This window comes from Palaemon carinicauda, chromosome 22 (genome assembly GCF_036898095.1).
Source record: "Palaemon carinicauda isolate YSFRI2023 chromosome 22, ASM3689809v2, whole genome shotgun sequence".
Taxonomy (NCBI): Eukaryota; Metazoa; Arthropoda; class Malacostraca; order Decapoda; family Palaemonidae; genus Palaemon; species Palaemon carinicauda.
This window is the reverse complement of record NC_090746.1, coordinates 3,096,454-3,114,319: the sequence shown is the minus strand read 5'-3', so window position 1 is coordinate 3,114,319 and position 17,866 is coordinate 3,096,454. Positions and strand designations below refer to the sequence as shown.

The 17,866-nt window shown below is 45.0% G+C and overlaps 1 protein-coding gene across 14 annotated transcripts in view; it reads left to right on the top strand.

Annotated features, from left to right (window-relative positions):
• Positions 1–17,866, top strand: part of Zir (Zizimin-related) — a 326,985-nt gene that overhangs the window by 19,102 nt on the left and 290,017 nt on the right. For all 14 annotated transcript variants that reach the window (XR_011039375.1, XR_011039379.1, XR_011039374.1 and 11 more), the window contains exons 3-6: positions 900–1,075; positions 7,953–8,163; positions 8,592–8,771; positions 16,198–16,461. Coding sequence is in view for 4 of the 14 variants with exons in the window: in XM_068345898.1 (XP_068201999.1) it covers positions 900–1,075; positions 7,953–8,163; positions 8,592–8,771; positions 16,198–16,461 (831 nt within the window). In the remaining 10 variants the exon portion in view is untranslated. The remainder of the gene's footprint in view (positions 1–899; positions 1,076–7,952; positions 8,164–8,591; positions 8,772–16,197; positions 16,462–17,866) is intronic.

The window sequence follows — 17,866 nt, the reverse complement described above, 5'->3', positions numbered from 1 at the left end:
GTTCCGAGTATTGAGTCAATACTGTCGCGTCCCCCATACCCTGACGAGGTGGTATTGGGAACGTCCTAACCCAGAGTTCTTTCTGGAACTCCAGGTCAACTGCCTAGGACGGGTCTCAATTTCTTCCTTCACACACAAGCTTATGTAGGCCACACGTTTCCTTGCGGAGCAAGGAACTTGTGAGGTGCAGGGACTCCTTTTCTCGAGTGAGACTCACTCGGATTCTGAGTCCCCGGGTAAAGCCAAAGCCAGTATGGCTGGGGACTTTCCACCCTTCCTAAGGGGTAAGTCACCCAATGTAAATAGCGTGGTTTGTATTTCGGTTGAACAAATGACAAATCGGAGATAATTTGCATTTTTCCTAACCATACAAACCTTAGCTATTTACACATATTTGCCCGCCAGCCCTGTCCCCCAAGGCAAGTCCTACCTCTAAGTGAAGTGAAGCAGTTCACCGGTGTGTGAGGGGGGGAGGGGTAGCTAGCTACCACTCCCCTACCCCCCTGCTAACTAGTGCGGGGGTAATACACCCTCGTTAAATTCTAATGGCTCGCCATTTCAGCTACGCCGAAAGGTAAACCCAATGTAAATAGCTAAGGTTTGTATGGTTAGGAAAAATACAAATTATCTCCGAATTTGTCATATTTTATGTATCCTAAGTTCATTAGGATAGTATGGCCCTACTAACTTTTGGCTTCCCAATGTCATGGTATTGTACTCTCTCTCTGTCTGAATATCATATTTAGTGGTATATAAAATTTGTTGTAATATAAAGTTATTATTGTTCCATTTTTTCTCTGGACATCTATGAATTATTATTTTCTAGTAGTTTAAGCAGACTACCGGATATACTGTAAGCACAACCAGAGCATGAAACTTATGAAGTATTTTTTCATTAGGTACCTGTTCAGGAAGTTGTAGAACCTGTGGACTATGAAGATTTCCTTGATCAACACCAGCTGGAAGCTGACAGGGATCCTGTTCGGGTCATTTTACATTTTCCTGCGGACGACATAATCGTAAACTGTTTTCCCCGACACATACGCACTCTACGTCCAGTAGTGCCAGATGAAGTGTAATTAGTGTTTGCTTGTTTTATTAATTTATATCTTTTTATGATTGAAGATCTTTAAATATCATATTTAGTGCTATGATTTGATTGGAAGAGAAGATTATTTCTAATATTGTATATGAATTTAGTCTGAGGTTTTTTAATTGTGCACTTACAGTAACTAGATATTTTCAATATTTAACTTAGCCGGTGATTATAATAGCTGCAACTCTGTTGCTCGACAGAAAACTCTAAGGAAAAATTCGCCAGCGATCGCTATACAGGTTGCGGGTGTGCCCAACAGCGCCATCTGTCGTCCAAGTACCCAGTACTCAATGTAAACAAAGAACTCAATTTTCTCTCTGTCGTGCTCCCGACAAGACGTGCTTATTCGCTGTTGCTAACTGGATTTGTTTTCACAACTAATTGGTGAAGTACACTATTCTAGTTTTGAGCTTTCGCTGTGCAGGCTTTTTCTTCACAATTCCTTGAACTCTTTTTGATTACGGATTCTTTGTTGATGACTTTTTGATAGTTTTTGAATTCCCCTTTGACCAATTCAAAATGGCTGACCCTTCACAAGTCCCAAAATTTAGGAAGTGCAATGCTAGGGACTGTTCAAGGCGTCTTCCGAAGGCCTCTATCGACCCTCACACTGTTTGTTCCAATTGTCGGGATAAAACCTGTCAATTGGAAGATCGATGTGAGGAGTGCGTTGGGCTTTCGGAATTCGATTTTATCGAATTCCAAAAATATACACGTAGGCTAGAGAGAGATAGAGTTAGGAGAAGTTCCTCTCGTTCTATTGACATTTCCTCTCCTCATGCCCCACAACCTATTCCTTCCCCTGTAGTGGTTGCTCCTAATCCCCCTTCTGGCACTCAGGAACCTTCGATAGCTGATATGATGCGTGCCATCCAAGCTCTGGGTGAGAGAGTTGAGTCACTGGCTAGTGACCGTAATCAGCTCATGGCGGATGTCAAGGAGCTGAAGTGTAAAAGTGCAGTGGGAAGTGATAAAGTGAGTGATAGTGTTGTGGATAGTGTTGCGCTTGAGGGTTCGTCTGTTCGTGCCTGTCGTCCTCCTGGTCCGGGACCTCTTGCAAGCTCCCAAGTCCAGGGGAGAAGCAATGTCGTACGACAAATGGGTTCGAGAGGCTTTAATCAGCGAACAGACGTTCCCTCCGTGGTTTCGGGCGTATCTACCCAAGATCGCCCCCACCACACAAAGACGAGAGAGCCCATTTATACCTCGTCTGCGGAAGAGGTTTCTCGCAAGAAACCATGGACTAAGGTCTCACGACCGTTGAAGCGCAAGTCGGTCCCTTCCGCGCAAGTCCAACGGCCCAGCTGTAGCCACTGGGTCAGTTCGGACTCGCTGCAGTCATCCGATGACTGCTCACCTCCTAAGAGAGGTAAAGCGGTACCGCTTCAGACAGTTACACCGTCTGTCGCCGCACCTGCTCCTGTAGACCCTAAGTGGTCTTTACTGCAAGACATGCAGTCGCAACTCACGTCGCTTATGCAGGACTTTCGTGTGGAGAAGGTTGCTGCCGCACCAGTAGCTAGTGCAGCTCCTTGCCTACAACCACCCACACGATCGGTTGTGCGTCCTGGGGACGCTGAGGTAACCTTCTCACGCACTCCAGTTGAGAGAGTTCCGCCACCCATGCGTTCCAGTGTGATCTGCCAGCCGCATGTTGACGTTCAGCGACGCACGGAGGTATCCGTTGACGTCCGTGAGGTTCAACAACCGTCAGAGTTGTTTTGTTTTGACGCGGTGCGTCAACCTCCGCAACCCAGTGTGGTTGCCACTGCGCACCCACATCAGTCTAGACAGTCTGGAGTAGACGCTGTGCGTCCCCGCGCTGCTATGGTTGTTGCCAGCTCACAGACTGGGCAACAGTTCCATGACGTTGCGTCCGGCTCAGTCACGCATGCACCCGTGCGGCCGGACTCAGCCAACCAGCCGTTACCCACTCCGTTGCCGTTCCCTCATCAGTTATCGGATGAGGGACTTTCTGATGATGATGGTGCTGCTCATGAAGATGAACCACACTCAGAACTGGACGAGCCCAAGTCTACGCAACCCTCTTTGGACTTTAGGAAAGTTTTGGCCCTGTTCAAAGAGATGTTTCCGGACCAGTTTGTGTCTGTAGCTCCGCGTTCGCCTCCGTCAGAGTTTGTGTTAGGCATGCCGTCAACTGCTCCTGCCTTTACTAGACTCGTCCTCGCACGCTCGTCCAAGAGAGCTTTGCGAGTGATTGGAGAATGGCTGCAGTCCAAAAAGAGTTTAGGGAAGACAGCTTTTACGTTTCCACCTGCTAGACTCTCTTCTAGATCGAGCGTCTGGTATGCCACGGGAGAAGTTCTCGGCTTGGGAGTTCCTGCCTCTGCCCAGGGCGACTTCTCAAGTCTTGTAGACTCTCCCCGCCGCCTAGCCATGAGACGCTCGAAGATATGTTGGTCATCTTCGGACCTGGACCACCTTTTGAAAGGGATATTTAGAGCCTTCGAGGTATTCAACTTCTTAGACTGGTGTCTAGGAGCTCTAAGCAGAAAGATCTCTCCGACGGAGAAGGAGATTTCCTTGCTCATTATGTCCTGCATGGACAAGGCCATACGTGATGGGTCAAATGAGCTTGCTGCATCCTTTGTGTCCGGAGTCCTTAAGAAGCGTGAAAACCTGTGTTCATTCCTTTCAGCTGGAGTTACACCATGCCAGAGATCCGAACTTCTGTTTGCTCCTCTTTCTAAGTGCCTTTTTCCAGAGGACCTGATTAAGGAGATTGCTGCTTCTTTGATACAGAAGGATACCCATGATCTTGTTGCGTCCTCTGCTCGCAAAGCTACCCCTTTGCCTACCTTGTCAGCGAGACCAAGGATGGACACTCCAGCGTCACGTTTTATTCCGCCCTTTCGTGGCAGAGCCTCCAGCAGAGGAGGTGCTCGTGCCGAAGGGAGACGTGGAAAGAAGAAAGGAACTAAGTCCTTTAAGGGCAGAGTCTGACTGCCAACTTCTTCAGACAGCAGTGGGAGCCAGACTCAAGAACTTCTGGCAGACCTGGGAAAAGAGAGGCGCAGATGCACAATCTGTGAAGTTGCTCAGAGAAGGGTACAAGATCCCGTTTGTACGAAAACCCCCTCTAGCAACGTCCCCCATCGATCTCTCTCCCAGGTACAGAGAGGAAGACAAGAGACGGGCATTGAAACAGGAAGTGTCTCTCTTACTAGAGAAGGGAGCGGTAGTCAAAGTCCTGGACCATCAAACCCCAGGATTCTACAACCGTCTCTTCTTGGTGTCCAAGAAGACAGGAGGGTGGAGGCCGGTGCTAGACGTCAGTGCGCTGAACGTCTTTGTCACAAAGTAGACGTTCTCCATGGAGACCACAAAGTCGGTTCTAGCAGCGGTCAGAAGGGAAGACTGGATGGTCTCGTTAGACCTAAGGGACGCCTACTTCCACGTCCCCATCCACCCGAACTCCCAACCTTTTCTGAGATTCGTTATGAAAAGGTTGTCTACCAGTTTCAAGCCCTGTGCTTTGGCCTAAGCACAGCTCCTCTTGTGTTTACGAGGCTGATGAGGAATGTAGCCAAATTCCTTCATTTAGCGGACATCCGAGCCTCCCTCTATTTGGACGACTGGCTTCTCAGAGCTTCTTCCAGTCGTCGCTGTCTGAAGGATCTAAAGTGGACTCTAGATCTGACCAAGGAATTGGGTCTCCTTGTCAATATGGAAAAGTCACAAGTGGTCCCATCCCAAACTATTGTGTATTTAGGGATGGAGATTCACTGTCTAGCTTTTCGGGCTTTTCCATCGGCCCCCAGAACAAGCCAAGCCCAGTTATGCATCCAGAACATGCTGAAGAAGGAACTATGTTCAGTCAGGAAGTGGATGAGTCTGATAGGGACGCTATCATCCCTGGAACAGTTCGTAGCATTAGGAAGACTACACCTCCGTCCTCTTCAATATCACCTAGCATTTCACTGGGAAAAGGACAAGACGCTAGAAGCGGTCTCGATCCCCATTTCCGAGAAGATGAAGTCTTGCCTGACATGGTGGAAGGACAGTATCAACCTCAGAGAGGGTCTGCCCCTGGCTGTTCAGACTCCCAACCACGTTCTCTTCTCGGACGCATCGGACGTAGGCTGGGGCGCGACATTAGACGGTCGGGAATGCTCGGGAATATGAAACTCGAGTCAAAGGACAATGCATATCAACTGCAAGGAGCTACTGGCAGTACATCTGGCCTTGAAAAGCTTCAGGTCTCTCCTTCAAGGCAAAGTGGTGGAGGTGAACTCGGACAACACCACGGCTTTGGCGTACATCTCCAAGCAAGGAGGGACCCACTCACTGACGCTGTACGAGATCGCAAGGGACCTCCTCACCTGGTCAAAAGGTCTAAACGTATCGCTAATTACGAGGTTCATCCAAGGCAACTTGAATGTCATGGCAGATTGTCTCAGTCGGAAGGGGCAAATTCTTCCAACAGAATGGACCCTCCACAAGGATGTATGCAAGAGTCTTTGGGCCACCTGGGGCCAGCCGACCATAGATCTCTTCGCAACCTCGATGACCAAGAGGCTCCCAATTTATTGCTCACCAATCCCGGACCCAGCAGCAGTTCATATAGATGCCTTTCTCCTAGATTGGTCTCATCTAGATCTATATGCATTCCCTCCGTTCAAGATTGTCAACAAGGTACTGCAGAAGTTCGCCTCTCACGAAGGGACAAGGTTGACGCTAGTTGCTCCCCTCTGGCCCGCGAGAGAATGGTTCACCGAGGTACTTCGATGGCTAGTAGACGTTCCCAGAACACTTCCCCTAAGGGTGGACCTTCTACGTTAGCCACACGTAAAGAAGGTACACCAAGGCCTCCACGCTCTTCGTCTGACTGCCTTCAGACTATCGAAAGACTCTCGAGAGCTAGAGGCTTTTCGAAGGAGGCAGCCAGAGCGATTGCTAGAGCAAGGAGAACATCCACCCTTAGAGTCTACCAATCGAAGTGGGAAGTCTTCCGAAACTGGTGCAAGTCAGTATCAGTATCCTCGACCAGTACCTCTGTAACTCAAATAGCTGACTTCCTCTTATATCTGAGGAAAGAACGATCTCTTTCAGCTCCCACTATTAAGGGTTACAGAAGCATGTTGGCATCAGTCTTCCGTCACAGAGGCTTAGATCTTTCCAACAATAAAGATCTACAGGACCTCCTTAAGTCTTTTGAGACCACGAAGGAGCGTCGTTTGGTTACACCTGGTTGGAATTTAGACGTGGTACTAAGATTCCTCATGTCAGACAGGTTCGAGCCGCTACAATCAGCCTCCCTGAAAGATCTCACCTTAAAGACTCTTTTCCTGGTTTTCTTAGCCACAGCTAAAAGAGTCAGCAAGAGTCAGCAAGAACATCGGTTTCTCATCTGAAACGGCTACATGTTCTCTACAACTTGGTTTTCTAGCCAAAAACGAGCTGCCTTCTCGTCCTTGGCCAAATTCGTTCGATATTCCAAGCTTATCGAATATGGTTGGAAATGAACTAGAAAGAGTCTTATGCCCTGTCAGAGCTCTTAAGTTCTATTTAAAACGAACTAAACCTTTAAGAGGCCTGTCTGAAGCTTTATGGTGTTCAGTTAAGAAACCATCTTTGCCTATGTCAAAGAATGCCTTATCCTATTTTATCAGACTGTTAATACGAGAAGCTCATTCCCATCTGAATGAGGAAGACCAAGCTTTGCTGAGGGTAAGGACACATGAAGTTAGAGCTGTCGCAACTTCCGTGGCCTTTAAACAAAATAGATCTCTGCGAAGTATAATGGACGCAACCTATTGGAGAAGCAAGTCAGTGTTCGCGTCTTTTTATCTTAAGGATGTCCAGTCTCTTTACAAGGACTGCTACACTCTGGGACCATTCGTAGCAGCGAGTGCAGTAGTGGGTGAGGGCTCAACCACTACAATTCCCTAATTCCATAACCTTTTTAATCTTTCTCTTGAAATGTTTTTATTGTTGTTTTTTGGGTTGTCCGGAAGGCTAAGAAGCCTTTCGCATCCTGGTTGATTTGGCGGGTGGTCAAAGTCATTTCTTGAGAAGCGCCTAGATTAGGGGTTTTGATGAGGTCCTGTTGTATGGGTTGCAACCCTTGATACTTCAGATCCTAGGGGTCGATCAGCATCCTGAGAGGATCGCGAGGCTCCGTAAGGAAGACGTACTTAAAAAGGCAGAGTAATTGTTCAAGTCGACTTCCTTACCAGGTACCTATTTATTTTGTTTTTGTTATTTTGATAACTTCTAAAATGAAATAAAATTTCTTAGCTCATAATAATGTAAACATATAATGCTGGTCTCTACCCACCCCCCTGGGTGTGGATCAGCTATTATAATCACCGGCTAAGTTAAATATTGAAAAATGTTATTTTTATAATAAAATAAATTTTTGAATATACTTATCCGGTGATTATAAATTAAAGGACCCTCCCTTCCTCCCCAATAGAGACGCAGTGGACCGAGGAGAAAATTGAGTTCTTTGTTTACATTGAGTACTGGGTACTTGGACGACAGATGGCGCTGTTGGGCACACCCGCAACCTGTATAGCGATCGCTGGCGAATTTTTCCTTAGAGTTTTCTGTCGAGCAACAGAGTTGCAGCTATTATAATCACCGGGTAAGTATATTCAAAAATTTATTTTATTATAAAAATAACATATTTTGTAAATCAAATAACTGAAGTATTGCTTGTTCATAAGATCATTTGATTTAATGCTTTTAGTACTCAATACAGTAGCATTTTGTCCATTTCGTATGGTATTTTAAACACCAGAATATATCTTGGAATCTATTTTATTAAGTTTTTTTTTTTTATTAAAATAGCACAAATACTTTTTATTGGTAATTTTGAAATTTTTTTTAGGGATGGCTACGATGCTCATGTGGCAGATGTCGTCCGCTGCTACACAAAAGAATGGCTTCATGTTAGCCGACAGTACATTAATTATTCCACATCAGTTTTGGGTCGCAACCAGCTCACTACAGATCGAATTTCAAACTTGCAGACATGTCCTCAACCTGAGTTTGAAGTTGACCTCGATGATAGAGGCCACGATGAATCAGATAGAATCAGTGTACGTTGATCATTTATTTTACTAGATTCTCTTTAATTTGTTAGTGGTAATTTATATCTTACTACTGTTGCCACAAAGATTCCGGGCAAAAGAAGCCCCAACCCATGATGACGACCTAGCTAATTACGTTGCCTCCCACGTTAGCAGCGGTCACAATAATTCCCCTTACAAGTTTCAAACTATACTAAATTATAAACACTATTTGGGAAGTGTTATAAATGCTGTTAATGCGGGAGACAATATGATTGGCTATGACGTTATCAGGGGGTCAAGTATCTAGGTACTTTGAGAAGTTAACTCTTACAAAAGAATTTAGTAATGTAATGTAATTACCATTTTAGTGTTTTCTTTTATATTCTCATAACTTGTTTTACATTTTGAAAACAAGGAATTTTAATAAATGGCTCTTTTCTTTTCTTTTATTACAGCATAACCTTAGCAGTAGCCGCCACTCACATTTGTCAGATACTCCGAGAGGTAGCTGGGCAAGTTCGGAATTTGATCTTCGTAATTCAATGGCTGATTCCCTTTTACCCTCATTGCTGTCACGGATACCTCCTGATACAGTCGACAGTAACAACCAACAATCTAGACTTGAAAATAGACAGGTAGTTACTGTATACAGTATTTATTTTGATGAATCTTATCGGAAGTTCAGTGCTTCTATGTAATTATTTTCGTAACCATTCCTCGAGGGATATGTTTTGTAGGAGCCCAAACCCAGGGGAATACACCCCGACTGGAGTCCTCACGTCCCCACCCTCACCTTGGTTTTCGTAATTTATTCATTGCGACGGTTTTGTCTTCTAGTTCCGTAAATTTCATTTGTGCCGTAACTGGAATACAAACCTTTGCTATTTATTAGGGGTATTACTTTCGGCAAAGCTAAAAGGATGAGCCATTAAAATTTAGCAAGTGTTAGGTACCCATTCCACTAGTCTGGAAGTGTAGGTGGGGGGTACCTTGCTCCTGCTCACACACTGTCATTTAGCTCACTTTTCTTTAGGCTCGGATGGTAAATGGTCGTTACCGCTCTTCATCCTCACTAATATTTTGGACTGCCATTAATGCCTTTTGTTTATGCTTTCTCTTTAACAGTGTGTGTTTGTGTTGACTTCTTCCGATTATGCATACATGCCCTGGAGTTGAAGGCCGGCCCTGCGGTACCTTCATGTTGGCTGTGGACACCGATCGTCACACCCTTTGTCTCACCTACGGAGATCAACGGCGTGATAGTGAAAATACGAGTAGTGCGTGTCGGGAGTGGTCTTCCTCCCAGTGGGGGGAAGATTTGGGCGGCGGCGGAAGAAGTCAAAGCGGGATATTTTTCCTTCGAAGGTTTCTTCCAAAGGGAAATAACCCAAGGCTTCTTCCGCTTCCCGACCTTCCTCTGAAGCTCCTGCTTATTCGGCCTCTTCCGAGAGACCATCGAGTTGTAGCGTAGGCCCTTTAACTGATGGTCAACCCCGGTCCTCGAGAGATGGTGTTGCTTCCCTTAGCGAAGCGGCCACACCTCTTTCCCCGGGTGGGGCCTTGTCTCTTTCTCCCTTTATACAGGTGTGGTTGTTCTTGGGGCTTTCGGGTCCACCCTCCAAGGACTCCTTGCTGCAACTCATCATCCGTGTTGCTAGTGTGCAGCCTTCGCCGACTTCGGAGGTGGATCCTCTGTCATGTGTCGACGGAGGCGTCGTCTGCTGCTGCTGCTGCCGATACTCCTGCCCCTTCAGACTCTTCAGCTGTTACTGCCAACTGCGCTTCCCCTTGTTCCTGATCATCCTTCGAGGGGGAAGCAAAGTTCTTCGTCTGTCTCTCTCCGGCGAGTGTTAATCCTCTTCATGGGAGTTCACTCATAGAGACTTCTCTGCGGAGGACTGCTACTTCCAAAGGTCAGCTTGCTGATCCACCGGCCCCCAGAGGGCATCAACAATCTTGCAGAGCTCGCCCTTTGCTTCACCTAAGAGGTGTCCCTTCACCATCGGTGATAAGGCACTTCAGCCTCGTCTTCGCAGCCTTCTCTTCCGTTGTCATCTTGCCCTTGACCTTCCCCCTCTCCTGGACCTTCTTTTGATAACGCTGCCGTTAGTCCTCGGACTTCGTGCTTGGACTCCTCTGTGGATCGTGCGCGATCCCCTTCGGCGGATGTTCGCCCTTTCAAAGGGCACATCCCTGTTCCTGATCATTCAATGCGCCGATCCTCTGCATCTCACCGACCTTCTGACCTACCTTCTCCATTCCTGACTCCTGTTCCATGTCTGCTTGCTCGCGATGTGACCAAGCGTCACTCACCCTCGCGAACACGCCATCTTGCGCAGCGTTCTAAGCCTTCGGCTGTGTGCCAGCGCTCACCAACTCGTCAACGCTTTCCAGCGCGTTGACGCTCTCCAGCTCTTCAGCTCTCTCTTGCACTTCAGCACTTTTCAACGCCCCAGCAATCTCCTGTTTGTCAGCGCTGTCCAGCGCCCTTTTAAGCATCAGCGTTTGCCAACTCGCCTGCATGCCTTTCTAAGCATCAGTGTGTGCCAGCTCGCCTTCTCACCTGTGTGTCGGCGTTCCCCAGCTCAACAGTTTTCTTCAACTCGCCAGCGCTCGCCAACGCACCATCACTCTACTGCGCACTTGCGCAGAACAGTGGAATGGGTTTCTCCGACTTCAAGAAAGTCACGCAGTCAGAAGGAACAGGAAGGTAGGTGTTCTGATAGGTCACCGTCGCCCCATTCCCCTCCCCGCAAATACATTACAGCACGACCGCCGGGAAAGAGGGAAAGGGCTCCACAGAAGAGTTCAGGATACCAAAGATCCCATCTTCGAATGCGGATTCACCATGTCAACCTTCAGGTGGTCTTTCTGACAGTGCCACCATCAGCAAGCAGCCCTGGTTCAGTGTGCAAGCCTTTGGGTCAGCTTTTTCATCTCACTCTTCCGAGACCTCGCAACATCCGTCGGCATCAGCAGAGCTCCTGCAAAGATCCTTGGCTACTTCTCCCCTGAAGAGGAAAATAGGAGTCTCAGACGTGATAACATCTCCTAGGGTGAAACTGACTCCTGTTAGGTCTTTGAGGCCTGTCCTTCCTGACTCTTCCTCCGGACACTCTCCTACCTCACCTCTGCCGAGGGAGCCTCGCGAGGGATGGATTTCCTCCCTTCCACCTTCATAGGAAGATCCCCTCACATTGAGAGCTCTTCACCTCCGGCGTAAGTCAGGAAAGACAACTCCAACCGGCCATCAGTGTTAGAGTCCTACCTTCTTCCCCGGAGGGAATCGAAGGACTCTAAAACTCTGCCAAAGTCCTCTTTGAGGACTACCAGGCCTGCAGGAACCACCTGTCACTCTACACTGGTCCCCAACGAATGCATTCCAGGAATATACCACAAGCTGTATTTCCTTTTATTATTATTATTAGTAGTAGTAGTAGTTGAAGTAGTAGTTAAGTGACAACCCTAGCTCGAAAAACAGGAAAATCGATCGACATTGAATTCCCCAGAACTTGTCTACAATGTTGACGAGACGGAATTACTAATCTGGAAGAGAATTCCTGATTGTTCATTTATTCCGTCGAAGGTAAACCCATGCAAGAGTACAAGGTAGCCAAAGATATACAGTACTAACTTTAATGTTAGAAGGGAATGTGACTAGAGATTTTAAGCTAAAGCATTTAGTTGTCTACCGTGACCTTAATCCACAGGTCTTCAAGAGTACCCGAAGTCCATGCTTCCTTTGATTTGGATGGGTAATCCAATGGCATGAGTTGCCATGGCCACTTTTTTATTATTTTTGAGCATTGGTCCAGTGGCTATTTTATACCATTGGCCAAAGAGTATTGCAGGATAAAGAAACTGCCCTTCAAGGTAATGTTGATACTGGACAATAACTCAGGATATTTCTGACATCTGAATAACATGAATTTCATGTAATAGAGGTTTTTTTTGCCACCCAACACCACCCCACCTTGTACAACCCATTGACCAAAGCTTGATAGCGTTCTTGAAGCGGTATTTTTTACAGCATACTTTATGCCAAGGAGTTAATGTCACTTTGGCAGAGGATGGGATGAATATTCAGGAGGTTTGAAAAGGATAGAAGATGTATCAAGCAGAGTTAAGCATAAGTACTACACTTCTTGGGCTGAAGCGACTCTATGGACTATGAAAGGAGTGTTAAAGAACTGTTCTACCAATTCATGCAGGGTTTTAAAGGTGCCTGAAGAGCCAGTCAGGGATGTGTCTATGTTTTTGGTAGCACTAAAGTAATGAACTAGAGTTAGAGTTGGGAGAGGAAGTTTTGAACAGTTGATCAAGGATCGCAAGCAACCGCTGATAAACGAAAAATTATTGGATTTGAGCAATAGAAAATTGAAGAAAATTTCTCAGACCCAGAACCAAAAACACTGAAGCTCAAAGAAATGCAACTGGGATTTAACCATCTATCAAAGTTCTTGTTGATCTTCTGAAGCCAAGGGTTCTGTAGCTGAATGGTTTGGTAAGATTACTTAAGTGTTAAATATTTACTTGCCATATGGGCTTATTTTTAAGGATAAAAGAGGGAATGCCATTCAGCAAAGGATGGATCAGTTCTTGGTAATGGGTAGAAAAGCAGAAAGCTACCAAGTCATCACCTGATCTTGACGCCGAAGAACCACTGCCATCGTTGTCAGGTTTGACAAAAAACTTCGTTACAACTAGTACATTTATAGTGGCTTCTTTGCCATCAACTATGTCATCCTCTTCCTCCTCTAACAAATTTCTCACTACCAACTCCACCATCTTCCATGTCCATCAAGCAGGAGAGATACCAACTGCAAGATAGATTGACATTAATGTGTTAATATTAGTCTGTTGTGCTGTAACATTGTTTATTGTATCCCTCTCTATCTGAAACACCCAACCTGGAAAACAAAAATTGTGGGAAAGTGCTGTGGTTTATCTGGTAGCTTGAAAGGATAAACTCTAGATGGCAACCCTTTGGTAGCCTCCATCATGCAGATTTTATTTCTCTAGCTGTTTCGTACAATTCACTTTATCAGGAAATATAAGTGTCATCATTGTCATCATGAACATCATCTAGTTAATGTTATTCAACATCTGAGATAATGTTAGCCAATATCAGAATGACACCACATAGGCTGTACAAACAGGCAGACGTCAGACCAGGTAGGTTGTCTTTGGAGGCTTTCGTGGCTGAAGAAAGGGGTGACTGATGGTACTCAGAAACTTTGTCAGAGAGTTTTGGGATTGCCGATTGATTGATTAAATCCTGTTGTTGCCATATATGGTTCATAAAAAAGAAAATGGAATTTTGTGTTTCATGGTTCATAAGGATTGCACAGGCTTTGTTATACATCAACTGGGAACTTAGATTTGACAGCTCACGTGTGATATCAACAAACACAAACCTTCAAGTAAGGCATCAGGGAGTGTACTGACAAGTCCCTTGATACTTAAGCTCTTAGTCATGTGGTGGCTGCTCAAGTAGCTATTTAACCAGTGCAGCTCCCACACAGGACAGAAAGCACCCTGCCCATGTTTGTGTGTAAATGTGAGCTTGGATGAAAGCTAGAATGACTGGCTTGTCTGCTTTTTTCTTTCCTTCCCCTCATTTGGATGAAGAGGCTGTACCATTACATCCTTGTAATTCAAGAGGTATTAGTTTGTTGAGTGTAGTTGGAAAAGTGTATGGTAGAGTAATGATTAATAGGATTAAGGATAAAACAGAGAATGCAATCTTGGAAGTACAGGGTGGTTTTAGAAGAGGTAGGGGTTGTATGAATCAGATTTTTACAGTTAGGCAGATATGCGAGAAATATTTAGCAAAAGGTAAGGAGGTGTATGTTGCGTTTATGGATCTGGAGAAAGCATATGATAGAGTTGATAGGGAAGCAATGTGGAATGTGATGAGGTTATATGGAGTTGGTGGAAGGTTGTTGCAAGCAGTGAAAAGTTTCTACAAAGGTAGTAAAGCATGTGTTAGAATAGGAAATGGAGTGAGCGATTGGTTTCCGGTGAGAGTGGGGCTGAGACAGGGATGTGTGATGTCGCCGTGGTTGTTTAACTTGTATGTTGATGGAGTGGTGAGAGAGGTGAATGCTCGAGTGTTTGGACGAGGATTAAAACTGGTAGACGAAAATGATCATGAATGGGAGGTAAATCAGTTGTTGTTTGCAGATGATACTGTACTGGTAGCAGACACAGAAGAGAAGCTTGACCGACTAGTGACAGAATTTGGAAGGGTGTGTGAGAGAAGGAAGTTGAGAGTTAATGTGGGTAAGAGTAAGGTTATGAGATGTACGAGAAGGGAAGGTGGTGCAAGGTTGAATATCATGTTGAATGGAGAGTTACTTGAGGAGGTGGATCAGTTTAAGTACTTGGGGTCTGTTGTTGCAGCAAATGGTGGAGTGGAAGCAGATGTACGTCAGAGAGTGAATGAAGGATGCAAAGTGTTGGGGGCAGTTAAGGGAGTAGTAAAAAATAGAGGGTTGGGCATGAATGTAAAGAGAGTTCTATATGAGAAAGTGATTGTACCAACTGTGATGTATGGATCGGAGTTGTGGGGAATGAAAGTGATGGAGAGACAGAAATTGAATGTGTTTGAGATGAAGTGTCTAAGGAGTATGGCTGGTGTATCTCGAGTAGATAGGGTTAGGAACGAAGCGGTGAGGGTGAGAACGGGTGTAAGAAATGAGTTAGCGGCTAGAGTGGATATGAATGTGTTGAGGTGGTTTGGCCATGTTGAGAGATTGGAAAATGGCTGTCTGCTAAAGAAGGTGATGAATGCCAGAGTTGATGGGAGAAGTACAAGAGGAAGGCCAAGGTTTGGGTGGATGGATGGTGTGAAGAAAGCTCTGGGTGATAGGAGGATAGATGTGAGAGAGGCAAGAGAGCGTGCTAGAAATAGGAATGAGTGGCGAGCGATTGTGACGCAGTTCCGGTAGGCCCTGCTGCTTCCTCCGGTGCCTTAGATAACCGCTGAGGTAGCAGCAGTAGGGGATTCAGCATTATGAAGCTTCATCTGTGGTGGAATTGTGGGAGGTTGGGCTGTGGCACCCTAGCAGTACCAGCTGAACTCGGCTGAGTCCCTGGTTAGGCTGGAGGAACGTAGAGTAGTCCCCTTTTTGTTTTGTTTCTTTGTTGATGTCGGCTACCCCCCAAAATTGGGGTAAGTGCCTTGGTATATGGATGGATCAGACTTTGATGAAAGAGCAGAATTTCTATCGACTTATACAAATTTGAGGTGAATAGTCCTTTTTCTTGTCCATCTCAGGAAAATCAAACATCTTTGCATGTATTTAGGGAAGACTATAATCTTCCATTCCAATGGTCTATAGATTTGGAAAGAGTGGGGAAGGATAAATGTGGATTTGTTTGCAACGTTTCGTATAAAAAAGAAAAGGGGTTTTTGTCACCAATTCCAAATCCTATAGCATGGGAGGTGGATGCCTTGCTACAGGACTGGTCGAATCAGGAGCTGTGTGTGCCTTTCGACCAATCGTCTTGATTTCCCCAATGGTAAACAAGTACAGGGTGTCTACAAAGAGCAGGATGACTCCTGGTGGGTCCAGTTAGGCCTCCAGGAGAGTAGTTTACAGATCTGTAGCCTCTGTGGTTGCAGTACCAAACTGATATTCTCAGGCAACCACTTTTGAGGTCGGTGCATCCAAACCCATGTATGATGAATACTACATTTAGAGGCCGAGCCTGCTGAAAGGAAGGAAACTGGAAAATTTTAATTTTTTGGGTAAACATCAACATAAACCAAGCTTCTAGAGAGAAGCAGTATAAACATTAGGGAGTATAGAAATAAATTTGATTATTAATATTCTGGATTGTTTTTCACCTTTGTATATACTGCATGTCAACTCTTCAGTAGGATAGTCCTTTAGGTTTCATTTTAATTCAGATTACAGTATTTAAGAATCAAATAATTTATTTTAGTTTGTATTAATATTACCTATAGATTTTCTGCTGTAGTATTTTTGATATGTATTGAATAGCTAGAAAATTACAAACATATATTTGAATTAAACATGTTTTTGTGCACAGGAATCGCTCTTTGTGTTGTATCCTGCTCAAGATGAAGAAGACATGATAGAACGACGACTCTACCCAGATCTACCCATGCCTCACTCAGGTCATAGAATTCAGGTGAAGTGTATTAACTTGAGGCTTGAGTTGGAGATAGAGCCCATATTTGCCACAATGGCTCTTTATGATCTCAGGGACAAGAAAAAAGTTTCAGAAAACTTCTGTTTTGATATGAATCCTGAACCATTGAAGAGGATGTTAACCTCCCACATTCCTTATCAAGTAAGTTTATGTACGTAGAGTTAAAATTGCCTACTGGCAATCTTATTTACTAGTACAGGTGTACAGTATTTCTTTTAATTTCAATTCTTAAAAGAATTCTATTAGTTGATCATAAAAATAGTTTTTAAGGTTTATATAAGAGTGTTGTTAAAAAAGAAATTTTTATTTACTGATTTTTTTATACAAACATTTGTATGAGTTTTTGAAGGGAAGGAATTTTTTTTATTTTTTTTTAAATTTTTTTATCTGAACAGTTGTTAAAGATGATTTGTTTCTCTACGTAATACAAACCTTTGACCTTTAATAGAAGTATGAATTCAGTGAAGCTGGAAACGGCCGTTAAGCTTTTTAACAAGGTAAACACAAGTGGCTGCAAGGTTGGGGCTTCTTCCACTGGTAGCACTATCTTCACTTTGACTTCGACCGCCAAAGAGTGGAGACGTACTTCTCGGCACTCTAGTGGGAAATTTTTAATCAGTCTGCTTTCTCTTTCTAGTTTTTGTTCTTTGATTGCTTTATTGATGATGTCAGCTCATTGTTCAGACATGTGGCTATGACTTGGGAAGCTCGATGAAGGCTGTGGCTGGTATATAAGTAAGGCTGGAGTGGACCCCTATTAACTTTGTAGCTGCTGAAGGGGACATAACTGTTTGCAGGAATCCCTGTTCCAGTGCAGTGGCCTGAGACTACTAAGAAGAGGAAGAAGTAGTCTAAGAGGAATTTTGCGATCTTGATTTCGGGTAGGCCCAAGCTGATGCCCAAGAAACTTTCCAGCTCTTTTCTCTCTCCTTTAGGTTTTAAGGCTGCTACACACTTTTCTTCTCAATCTGAGAAGAAGAAGAGTGCCCTTCCTTCAGGGAGGTCTTTGAGCAAGAAAGGAATCGACCTTCCTCAAAGTTCTGCCTCTCATTAGGGAGTTGAATGAATTCGGAGAAGCAGCCATAAAATTTATGAGAGGCGGGAGGTTGATCAATGTTTTAGTGCTCATCAAGCCTACAGACGGGCCTTTGAGCTTCCATGATTATTGCTTGCACAGGGTGCACTTGTAAGAGTGAATGTGCAGGTCACCGGACCTGAGAATTTCTTCAGTCGAGTAGATCCACCAAGTTTCTGCCTCCAGTCCTTTCTTGACAGCGGAAAGTCTACGTTCTACAGGAGACTGCTCTGTCACCTCTTCTGATAGATAGTGACAAAGGTGCTGGACACAGGCACAACGGCAGATGGACTAAAGTACAAGGGCACTATTTTCTTGGCCTCTGAATCCACAGCCATGGAAAGTAGGAAAGTGGCGATGGGGGGGGTGTCTCGATCTTGTTGCGAATTGGTAAAGTAGGTACACACTTGGGTGTGCGACAATGCAGTGAGCTGTCAGATATATTCCAAGCAAGAGGAATGTCCCAGCAGA